Raw genomic sequence first — 12,198 nt, 5'->3', positions numbered from 1 at the left:
CAGCATACATTGATTAAAAATACAATTATACGGCAGCAAGAAGAATCCTATCCCACCTGAGAACATGAGATCTGAAAAAGAAAATGAGGTGTTTTCATGCTTTATGCATCTGTTTCTCTTGGTGCTTTTATCACTTCTACATTGCCCAAGGAAATGCTCATATGGCTTCTAACAATCTCTGTATGAACCAGTCGTTGGGGCTCTTTGGCAGACAATGTGAAGTCAGTCTATGACTACTGAAATAAATGCATGCAGTCTTATCAGGTTCCTGTAGCTTTTGAACAGATGAGTAGTAATCCTGACAGCTTGGCTGTTAATTTTTTAATTAGAGATAAACTCTGTATTGTGTAGCAGAGTAACAGAGGATCCAGTTGTATTTTTGCTTTCCAATCAGGTTGTGCAGTAACAGGATTCACTAACAATTTGAGAAATAGTTGCTCTACTGGTATACATATGGTTAACCATGTGTCCTACAGCTTTAAAATAATATTCAATGAACTTCTTTTTCTTCCAGCACTCCCTCCACAGGGCTGAATCACCCAAAGAGCATAATGCCATCAGAACTCCAGGAAGACAAATATCTCTGCTTTTATCCTTCTCCCAGTACTAAACTTTGCTGATTCTAGATACATCCTAATCTCTGAAGGTTTCTTATGCACAGATTTTTGCTTTTTTTTACAGATACATGGCCATTATTGATCCCTTGAAACCTAGGCTCTCTGCAACTGCTACCAAGGTGGTCATTGGGAGCATATGGATTTTGGCTTTCCTGTTGGCCTTTCCCCAGTGCCTATACTCCATAACCAAGGTGATGCCTGGGAGAACTCTTTGCTATGTAGCATGGCCAGGTGGTCCAAAACAGCATTTTACGTAAGCTTTTATTCTTTTAAACTTGTGCATGGTGGTGTCTACACTTGCAATGGACTTGGCAAAAGCTGTAGAGCATCATGCAGATACTCTACCTGCAGAATAACTAACAGTATTGATCATTGAAAAATGTAAAGCAAGTTTTCTATGCTAGGAAGATAGAGCATTTTAAGTGATAAGTGGGACACATTTATTCTCTTCCACTTCTGTGAGTGTTCACCATCCCATGCTGCACGTTTACCATCATTGCATCACTTAAGAGGGCTACTTCTATACAGACAGAGATGATCAGAAATGGGAACCCAACATGCAATTCAAAGCAAGCTTCTTTATCATCCTAGTCAGGAAAACAAATATTTCCAGCCTCTCCTTGTCCTAATCTGATTTTTTTTTCCTCTGGGTCTTTTCATGAAAGAGTTGGATATTTCCACTTCATTCTGTTACACTACCACAATTCCTTATCTCAGATATCAGTCCAAATAAGAAAACTGGTTCCAGTTTCTGAAAGTATAGAATAACAGTCAATTAAAGTGAATATATTCTATTTGTCCCTCTGGCAGAATTAGGAATAAGTGGTTACCTAGCCATAGAAACATTATTTGCCCTTTCATGTCTTCATTGGCATTTAAGATGAATGCTGCATTTAAGGCTGAAAGCCTGTGTAACTATCCAACATCAAATTTGACCTTTTGCTCTCTTTCAGGGCAGTGAAAGAGGCCCTGGTCTTCAATATTTTTTATCACTTTAGGAGCTATGCACAGATACATCTCTTCAGGGCAGTAAGGTCATTTGCAGTGGCAGCTAGGGATGCTTCACTGATCATTCACTGGGATTTTATCTGAAGATGGCATTTAACCAGGGACTAACAGGAGGCAAAAGAAGTGTTCTTTTTTCCTAGCACTTACATCAGCAGCAATGACTTCGTTGTACACAGGCAACAGATCAGCGTTGCATACGTGCAACGAATCTGCCGTATGAAGTATGTTGGGTAAGACAGGACACTTATCAGGGCCTTTATATAAATATACCACTTAAATACTTATTTTCCTCTTTCAGTTATGGTCCAGAATAGAACTCAAAACACCTAGCTTGCCCTTAGCATACTTGGCTGTGCAATAATTAAATCAATTCAACTAGTTATGGACAAACATACCTAATTCTGCAGTGATTAATTATGGTAACCAGAGAGCCATTCTTAATTTATGCTAGTGCGAGTTCAGAATCAAAGCTAGAAACATCATAAAGCACTTGCATTAAAATGTAAATAAATTTGCAGTGCAATTCAAGACTTTTTAAAAGATGGTGAAAACACCAAGGAGTAGCCGGACTTCTGACTTCTAGCAGCCCATTCCATTGGTATAGCTCCTCTGAAAGCACTTATCAGCTTAATGCTTTTTCACTGCAGGTATCATGTCATTGTGATTGTGCTGGTCTACTGCTTTCCACTGCTTGTCATGGGCATCACCTATTCCATAGTGGGAATTACCCTCTGGGGAGGAGAAATACCAGGCGACACATCCAACAAATATCACGAGCAGCTCAAAGCTAAGAGAAAGGTACTGTTCCATTAAATCTCATTAAGTGAATCCTGGTAACATTATCTGCAAATGTATTGCAAAGTATCATGGTATATTTCTTCATAAACACCAAGTCACTTGAAATAACAGCAATAAAAGATCTGCTTCAATTAAAAAATTATTAAGCTTGACAAGTTGTCTGCTATGTTCACTAGCTGTTCTTTTTGTAGCTTTACTGTTCATCATTAAATAAAGGTAACATTTGTATTTCAACTTCTTGCTCTACATGAAGCAGCACATACTGTGTCTGATATGTGGAAACTAAGCCCGATTGTATAACCTTGACAGAGCTAAAATACTGAGTTTTGAACAATGGGCTAGCAAACCATTAGATGCTCTTAGGCCAGATTCTCATTCTACTGAAGGAAAAGTGAATCTTGCTGTAATTTTCAGTAGATTAAGGCCTATGCATCTTTGAGATGAGTGCTGATCAGCTTGTTCATCTTAAATAATTTAGGATTTAAATCAATAACTTTTGGTGAGAAATACAAACTATTTTTCCCCAGTTATTTTCTTTCAATCTTTTTCACTGTAAGTATTGCCTTATCTAACAAGACTGTGGATTTCTTATGAACCAATTATTTGACTATTTCCAGTTCAGTTTTCATGATGTTGCAGTGTGATGAGGGTTTCCTTCTTGTAACATTCTTTTTCCAAATCTAACTTTTCTTCTTTAATATGGCAGCCCTTTTGCTTCTTGTTTCTGACATTTTTTTTCATACTAAAATGCATTTAACCTCTCACATTTGAGAAAATGGTACCCAAACATGGACTTCTATCTCACAATGATTAGCACATTTTCAGTTGCTCAGTTTGCTTCCTCATACTGTGAATATGTTTGTACAGTGGCGTATGTTACCATGCTGTAGCCATAGCAGAGTGCAGCACATTGGGTCCTGAGTCAATAGGAGACCTCCTGCAAATACTGGAGAACACTGATGTTTCAACTTCTTTCAGAACACTGCCAGGAATATGAAAGCATTTTTTTCCCCACTTACTACACAGAAAAAGTTGCTGTGGCAGAGGATATATGAAAGGAAAGATTAGGATCGTTTTCTCATTCATACATCTTCAGACTCACAAGAGACAAGTGTAAAGCATCTTGTGGCAAGTTTCAGTTGTCAGAACATGCCTAGACAGCTTTACAGTATGATGTGCAATGCCTTCTATGAAGTCAAAGATGTTATTTATTTTCACTTTTACACAGCTTTTTAAAAGGGTAAAATCCTAGACTCTCTTAAGGAAGTAAAATGCAGTTTGACTAGTATCATCACTATTATTGCCTTCTAACATTTCAAAGATTATTTGGAATGTGAACAGAGAGAAAATTATGAAAAATCATCACGGAAAACTAACCAGTATGCTTTGCATATCTGCCCCAAAGTGAAATTATTGATCTAATTTTCAGAAATGCTGAAAGCATATCAGAAGATCAGCTTTTCACTCTTTAACACTATCCATAAATGTGCAACATTACCATTACAGTCTTTGCTGTGCACGTTGCCACTCACCCGAAAATGTATATTCAACGTTATGAAATTAGCTTTCCTACAGAGCATAAGCAGAAAAAATATTTCACTGGTCAATTAACTGTGCTATTACCAATACTGCCCATTCAGACTGTGAGAAATTGAAGCAAATATTCAGTGGAGAGTGCTGGGGGTCTGACTGTAAAGATAAACTGAGGAATCACTTTCTGAAACAGACAGTTTGCAAAAGCAAGCATGGAAAGAAAATTATTAAAAGCTAACTTGGAGAATCAGGAGATTCCAGAACTTCAGCACCTGTTATCATAATGACTAAGTAAAATAAACATCTTATGTTATAAAAATGAAAGGTCTCTGAAGAGAAAAATTGGCTTTTACTATATGCTATGAAAGGTCCAATTGAATCCCTTGAATACTTTAAGAACAGCATCTCTTTAGAACTCTAAATATATCCAAGAGACAAGGAGTAGCATCCTTCATTAAAGGACTTTAAATATGAGAGTACTGGAATGCATGCCTTCAACACATGCAGGAAGGGAATTAAATTATGTGCAGATATATTGTGACGGCATCAGTGACTTTATTAGCAGAGCTCCATGACAGCTCTTCAGTTCCATTGCTGTGCTCTCCAGCAGGATTTATGAAATATTTGGAAAGATGAATCATAATTGGTCATTCATGGAGATGAACTAATAGACTGGAATCCAAATAAAGCTATCACTCAGCCTGCCTTTGATAAGTGAGCTATTTTGCTTTTCCTTTATTCAAAGAAAGAATCATCTGTTTTTCTTGCTATTTAGCATGCAGATATCTAGGCATATGGAAAGTCTCTACTGGCTGCACTTATAAAGAAGGAGAAATATAAAACAGCTGACTGCATGTTTCATATTATGCAATGACAGTGCAAAGAATGTTTGATTAGAATTGTTTGAAATAGTATTTAATGTTAAGCAGGTAGTGAACAGTTCATGTGAGACCTTTAAAAGAAACAATGTTTGCCAAGAAAAGATTTGAAGCTTAAGAAAGCAATTTGATAGTTTCATCACTTCATATGTGGAACTGTGCAATGCACCCTGAATCCTTCTAAACACACCACCAAAGAACAAAGGATTCAAAGAATTTCACAATACTCAATACAGGCTGGGCAACACAAAGTCCTACTTAGTATCTTAAGGGTGAAAGACTTGAAATTTTTAGAAATTCAGGACTACATAAAACTACTACCATGACTTTTTTTTTTCCCACAGATCAAATGTCTCAGGGACATTTAAATTTGCATGACATCAGTCTTCTGAACTTCTGAACATTCACTACACATGGAGACTTTGTAGCCATTACCCCTTCTTCAATCTCCTGGCATGAGACTGACTGACTGATGTTCAGCTGAACATCAGTTATTCTCTGGCATTCCCATTTTCACAAGGAGGAATTACAGTTTTAATACCGTCACACATAAATGAAGTTTATATAGGTGGCTCATATCAGTTTTGCTAGGCTGAAGTGTTCTTTATATTCAGTGCAAATGCTTAGAGACTTGCTCTCATATGTTGCCTCATACTCTGTTTTTTCTATCTAACCTTCTGTTCCAATCCCTCTTCCAACTTTATGTCACCTATAAGATGGGACAATCATATACTGTAAATAAAATTAAGTTACTGGTGTCTTTGTCAAGAGATGTAGTTCTGATACAACTGCCTTCTGAAAAAACAGTGTTTCTCTCAACCAAAGATGCCATTGCTTTGTCCCAGTAGGAAGAACAGAATAGAAAATATTCTCCTTAACTTTTATACCTTTTCTGTACAGTTCCCCTTATCTCTAACTATTACCATTATGATAATACATCACTGTGCATCTTATTCAGCAAATTTCCTCCATGCCTCTGTCTGTATGCTTTTCTTCTCCTAACACAGCTTGAGGTGTCATCTCAACTTCTTACTCCAATGAAGACTGATTAAAAGCCACATTTTTCCCAGTATCAAAATTGTTTTGCAAATTTGCATGTAAAAAAAAAAATTGCTTGCTAGTGACCCACAGTGTCACAGGAATCACCAAAAAGAAGGTCATGTTTACAAGCCTAACAACATAAGGAAATTTTCAAAGTTTTATATATATATTTTGACAGCAAAGGTAGACAGCCCATATCCATTTACAGTCAAATGCATCTGTTTAATCAGTTAATACAGTATATGCAATGCAATGGAGGAGAAAATGAAAAAGTTGAAAACTTAAGACTTCCATCTGAAAAGAAAATAATATTCAAAACAAAGTGGGACTGTATGAATGACAATGTCATGAAAATCACTTTTGAATACGAATTTGAAATACTACATAGTGTGAGAAACCAAAACAAGTAAGATGGGAGGACACACTTTTCCAAGTCAGGGTCTGAGTGTCAATTCAGAAAATCACTTAAAATTACTGTGTGAAAAGCTTTTACTATATATACAAAAATATCCAGGTGAAGTCTTAAAGTACTACAAGTAAAAATTTTTAATAATTTTCTGAAATGCTTACATGAAATATTTCCCCTCTTTCATAGACTACAGAAGTAAGCAACAGGACAGGATCTGAACAGATGATCTGTGCAAGAACTACTGCATGAACACTTCACACATAGCCACTGACACGTATTTCCCTGTTCTGTTCTCTCCTTCCATGGGTTTAGAGGAAGTCCAAAGATAGGCAATTAAAATGATCAAAGGTCTCATGAAGAGATTAAAATGGCCCAGGGATGAGACAATGAAGGTTTACAGAATCATGAAGGTGGTAGATAAAGTGACTGAAAAACTGGTGATCACCAAATCCTGCATTCTAAGAACTAATAGGAGAGCAGTGTAAAGCGGGTAGAAGAGAGTACTTTTAGAGAGAGTAATAGAAGAGTTGGTAAAGAGCTTCAAAGACTCTCTCCTGCCAGATGCTATTATCTCAGAAGTTTCAGAAAGGGATTAGGATATTTATCAGGCAATAAATTCATTAATAGATACAGAAAGGATGAAGTAGGGATGCACCCTCTCATTTTGCATGATAGGGCAGTATTAGGAATACAGATGGAAAATGGCCAGGTTCATAGGATCTCCCTAAACAGCACCTCCGACTGCCACTCTCAAAGGCAGAGTATAGTAGCATAGATGGACAACTGCCTGATGCTGGTGTCCTTATGTTCCTTTTTTACACAGCTGTAGAGCTATAAAAATATAGTTCAGCATGTTATTCCTGACTTCTCACTGATCTTCAGTGGAACTAAAAAGACAATTTTCTTTTTTTCTTTTTTCTTAACCACGTATGAATACATGACATGAAATCATGTTAATATACATTTTATGCTACATTGCACAAAATAAGAAGAGCACTAGTTAGAAATAATGATACTTTTGCTGGCATTAAATGGTAGCTGACTGGGGCAGAATGAAAGAAAGGTGCTGAATTGTTTCACTGTGGAGTAGTTTACTAAGGGGCCGATTTCGAGAAATTAAAAAAAAAAAAAAAACAAGAGAGTCACATCCCAAAACATTATAGTGTAGCATCAAAGGCCCCAAACGTTACAGTGTAGCATCAAAACTCATGGAACACTGAATTAATCATGAGTACCCACAAAGGCCAACAGTGATTTGGAAAAACAAAACCATATTCACAATATAAAGCTTATCAATAAAAAATAGGTGATGAGACTGTTACCCTATGAATTCACATGTCACATGGTAATTCTGCAATCAAAGATCCTAATTGTTAACAAGCAACCACTACCTCTAGGCAGACATTCTAGTTAGATACTGCCCCATTCATAAAACCTCATGTGAAAGTTTGCATCCAGTCATAAGAAACAACATGTTTCAACACTCTTGAGTCCAAGGATTTGTCTTGCATGTGACTTCCTATTTTCTGCCAACACCTTCTTGAAACCCCACTTATATCCTAGACATTAGTTCAGACTTCTTTCAGGTTGGAAAATAATTACTATCCCAGGGGACTGCACAAAGACATGGTAAGTTTAATATCTTCCCTGTTATTTAGGAATCCATCTTCTCCTAGTTTTTCCCAGCGTAAGGAACAACATTCGTCTCCAGTAACTTACATTACATTCCATTTTCAAAATGGCATAAGGGAGTTAAACAGTTTAATATAACGGAAAGTCAATATAACTTGATTATCCCAAATTTCATTAAAAACACCAGCTGCAATCAACTACTCTATGTAGTTGGCCGCAATGTGCCCTTGGGCCAAGAAGGCCAATGGCATCCTGGGGTGTATCAGGAGTGTGGTTAGTAGGTCGAGAGAGGTTCTCCTTCCCCTCTGCTCTGCCCTGGTGAGACCGCATCTGGAATATTGTGTCCAGTTCTGGGCGCCTCAGTTCAAGAAGGGCAGGGAATTGCTTGGAAGAGTCCAGTGCAGAGCCACTAAGATGTTGGAGGGAGTGGAGCATCTCCCTTATGAGGAGCAGCTGAGGGAGCTGGGGCTCTTTAGCTTGGAGAAGAGGAGACTGAGGAGTGACCTCATTCATGTTTATAAATATTTAAAGGGCGAGTGTCAGGAGGAAGGAGCCAGGCTCTTCTCAGTGACAGCCAATGACAGGACAAGGGGCAATGAGAGCAAGCTGGAGCATAGGAGGTTCAACCTGAACATAAGGAAAAACTTTTTCACTGTGAGAGTGACAGAGCATGGCCCAGGCTGCCCAGAGAGGTTGTGGAGTCTCCTTCTCTGGAGACATTCATGACCCACCTGGACGTGTTCCTGTGTGACCTGGTCTAGGTGATCCTGCTCTGGCAGGGGGGTTGGACTGGATGATCTTTCGAGGTTCCTTCCAACTCCTTATACTCTGTGATTCTGTGATTCTACACAGCTTTTTACTACAGTCTTCAAGATAATTTCCCACCGCTTATTTATTCATGGCACACAAAAGTTTCCACCTTGTAGACTGATTTGTGCTTGTGCTTCATGAATAGAAACGACTGCCATGGTGACTTAGGAGCACCTTGCTCACATACTGACAAGGTGCCCACTCCAGAACTGTGCAAACATACACAAAGGGGCACATGCATTTCCCCCCTGGGAAGGTACTCTCTTCCCTTTGGTTGATTTTATATTTCTGAGAGTGATAAGTGAAACAACCTATCCATTCTGTTGCGAGGTAATGAGCGCAGAAATTAAATTTGTTATGAATAAGATATACCTCCTGCTAAAAGTAGGTGCTTGTGACTATTTTTTGTCCATCAGTAATCCTTTTCTGTAAATGGGTCTATTCTTTGACTTTGTGGAGATTGACAATGAAAATAAAATGGAGAAAAAAATATAGGGGTATGCTAGAGCAGAAACGAGGAAGCTGGAGAATTAAACTCTATTTTAAGAACAGGTGATCTCACTGATCTAACAGACATAGCACTATGGCTTTTATTGTGTGGATGGCTATATTGCTTGACTATCCGAAATTTCATACAGCTACAGTTAAATTATCATTTCTCCAAAATGCTGATGCATTATCAGTGCCTTGTACGCCAAAGCTTTATTGTGGTGGAAAGTGGCAGCTGTACCTCAGTGCAGCCATTCATAAATTTAGCAAGCATTTTTCAGAACATTCATCAAGCAAAAAGACTAAGTAATATCAGGTTGAAGTACAATTTACCACAGCTAGCACCAGCTGTGTACATTCTACTGCTTTGTTGTCAGTCAACAATCAAAAAAAGCAGAGATGCTTTTTAATGATTCCAGTCTTTATGTGGAAATGTCCACTGATTTATTCCTCAGGCAGCTGAAGGTGTGATAAAAATACCACCCAAAGTGACAGCTTGTTATGCGCATATGATGTTTTTCCACTATTCCTTGAAGTACAAGGAATTGAACTAAAAGTTTCTGAAGTTATTAGATCTGAATCCCTCTTTGTTTTCCCTATCATAAAACTAGTCTAACTTTATGATTTCATACTTCGAAGTCAATCTCCTCTGAGGTTAGACTCACTTAGTCATGCATCTTAGATTTTGTGAAACTATTCTGGAAATTAAATCCATTTGAAGATTTTCATATCAATGCAACACAGCAGGTTTCAAACATCAGTTTTGTCTGTGGTTGTGTTTGACATTGTCACATTTCTTGCTTAAACAACAACCTGGGAAGAAGGAATTCTCAGGAGCTTTTAAAGGCTCCTCCAAAAGCAAACTCATCCCTTGTTTGCCAGACACTGGAAGATGTTGAACTCTGCCCAGAGCTTTTCCATTTACTCCTTGGGTGTCAGTTTGTTCTTTCAATATTAAAATGTTAATTGAAAACAGGACAGGAACCAGCATCAGGGCTCAAGATCTGTCATCACAGGCAACCCTAACTGTATTCCTCTGATATCATCTAAAATATTAATCTTAAAACCATTTTGCCTTCTGGATCACTACATCTAATGGAAAGTGTTCTAAAAATCTCAGCACTCCCAGAGTTCCAGTTTCCAGGCTAAATTTATTTATGGACAGCTCTATTTATGCCTATATTTTCGGGTAGCTTAATTAATTATTTATTATCCCTCACTGGGGCCACCTCTACAGATGTGTTTATAGGCATATACTCTCTCAGACTTTATTTACATTCATTACGTAAATCGAACAAGTGCTTCTGGTCTTTCACATCTGTATGCAACAAGTGACCAAAACCAGACAAGTAATGCCAGCAATGAAGTCTCACCATGGTCCTGCACAGTGGTAATAACACTTTCCTGTCTCCACTGAAAATGCATCATCTGGAACATCCTAATGTCTCATTTATTCCTTTCACTAAAACTGATGACCTGGTCATGCTCTAATGAATCAATACATCTGTCTCCTCCTCATTTGTTTACAACAGTTAATTCAACAGCTCAGAGCAGAAAATTCGATTTGTCCTTAATTCAGCAAATCCCAGAATTTTTCCAAGTATGATCCTACCTACAGAAAAACAGTGTAAAACAATTCTCCAAACTAGCACAGTACTAATCCAGCAGCTTCTATCTGCTCTGTGATATGCCACTGCCATGACCCCACTTAGAGACACAACCACTACAGGCACCACACCAAGTAAACAATTAGCGTTTTGAAGTTGCATTTCTGCTCCCGCAGTTCTTCAGCATCCAAGTTCTTCCTCTGCTACGCTTCTGTAGCAGCAAAGCTGCACAAAAGTGTGTCTTCACCAAACTTATGTGGCATACTATTACTCTTCAGTACTAAACTCCTCAGTAAATACACTCAGTGAGGCTGACCTCAAGACTGACACAGAATATGTCCAGGTTTAGAGGGAGGTTAGTATTAAATACTTTCAAACAAAAAATATTTTTCTCCACCACCTTTCCAGTGGAAAGCGTTTCCCAAATCATGCTCAGTGGCAAAATGCAACAGTAAAAGTTACTTGCAAAAATTAGTAACTAAAGATAGGCATTCTCTGATTCTGCTTCAGGGCATCTCTTACTATGATATCCTTAACTCTGAAGATTTATGGGAAGTATGACATATCCTTGTTAATGTGGTAAATGCAAACCAATCCTAATAAAGCTAAAGCCTAATTTCACGAATTGTTACACATGCCTAAAACTGGTTATGTAACACTGTAGAGGAAGTTACACAAGGGGATGCAGTGTGCTGCTTAACATGCTTCCTATGAAGCCCTGATGGTTATTCTGTCTGCTCTTCCTCTCTGTGGCTCTGCATGGGTGAGTCAGCACTGGTCATAAAGTAGATATTTGGACCAGACTGCAAATGTTAGTGTTCCACTAACAGTTTGAGCAGTTGTCCCATATACATAAAGACAGATGCCCTGCCAGACTCACCAGATTGCTATTAACATAATAGTAAAAGTCATTACTTGCAAGTAAGCTTACAGAATAGAGATGGGTTTTTTTACATTATTTTCTCATAAGCTTAACAAAAGCCTCTAAAGGGTAATAAGGGCTGGAATATCACATTAATAACTCTGATGAAAACACTAGCAGAAGATCTTTTTCCTATTTTGATCAGTAACACATTCCCATAGCTATTAAAAAAATTCAGCAAGAATGCAGAGTATTGACAGAAAAACTTGATTTGGACATTTTAATTTACCATTAATTAAATTCTTGAATACTTGCACAATCAATGCATTACTGACATAGTATAATCCCCCTCCCTGAACACACATAGAGAGGGGGTTTTTTTCAGCTGTACGAGGCAGCATAACCAATACTCTGAGAAAAGTTTTTAAGTTTCTTTTTTTAAGTTTTGAAAAGTTCTGTTAAACCCTTTCCATTACTGAGTATATGGACTGAATACCTACTGAAAGTGTAGGGA

At 37.8% G+C, this 12,198-nt stretch overlaps 1 protein-coding gene across 1 annotated transcript in view; it reads left to right on the top strand.

The window, feature by feature from the left end:
* TACR3 (tachykinin receptor 3) overlaps window positions 1–12,198 on the top strand; it is a 39,011-nt gene that overhangs the window by 14,571 nt on the left and 12,242 nt on the right. The window contains exons 2-3 of the mRNA XM_010190118.1: window positions 682–870; window positions 2,273–2,423. Coding sequence (XP_010188420.1) covers window positions 682–870; window positions 2,273–2,423 — 340 coding nt within the window. The remainder of the gene's footprint in view (window positions 1–681; window positions 871–2,272; window positions 2,424–12,198) is intronic.

The sequence above is a fragment of the Mesitornis unicolor genome, unplaced genomic scaffold, assembly GCF_000695765.1.
Source record: "Mesitornis unicolor isolate BGI_N332 unplaced genomic scaffold, ASM69576v1 scaffold15048, whole genome shotgun sequence".
NCBI classification, from domain to species: domain Eukaryota; kingdom Metazoa; phylum Chordata; class Aves; order Mesitornithiformes; family Mesitornithidae; genus Mesitornis; species Mesitornis unicolor.
The sequence above is the reverse complement of the archived record's forward strand: the minus strand, read 5'-3'. Positions and strand labels throughout refer to the sequence as shown.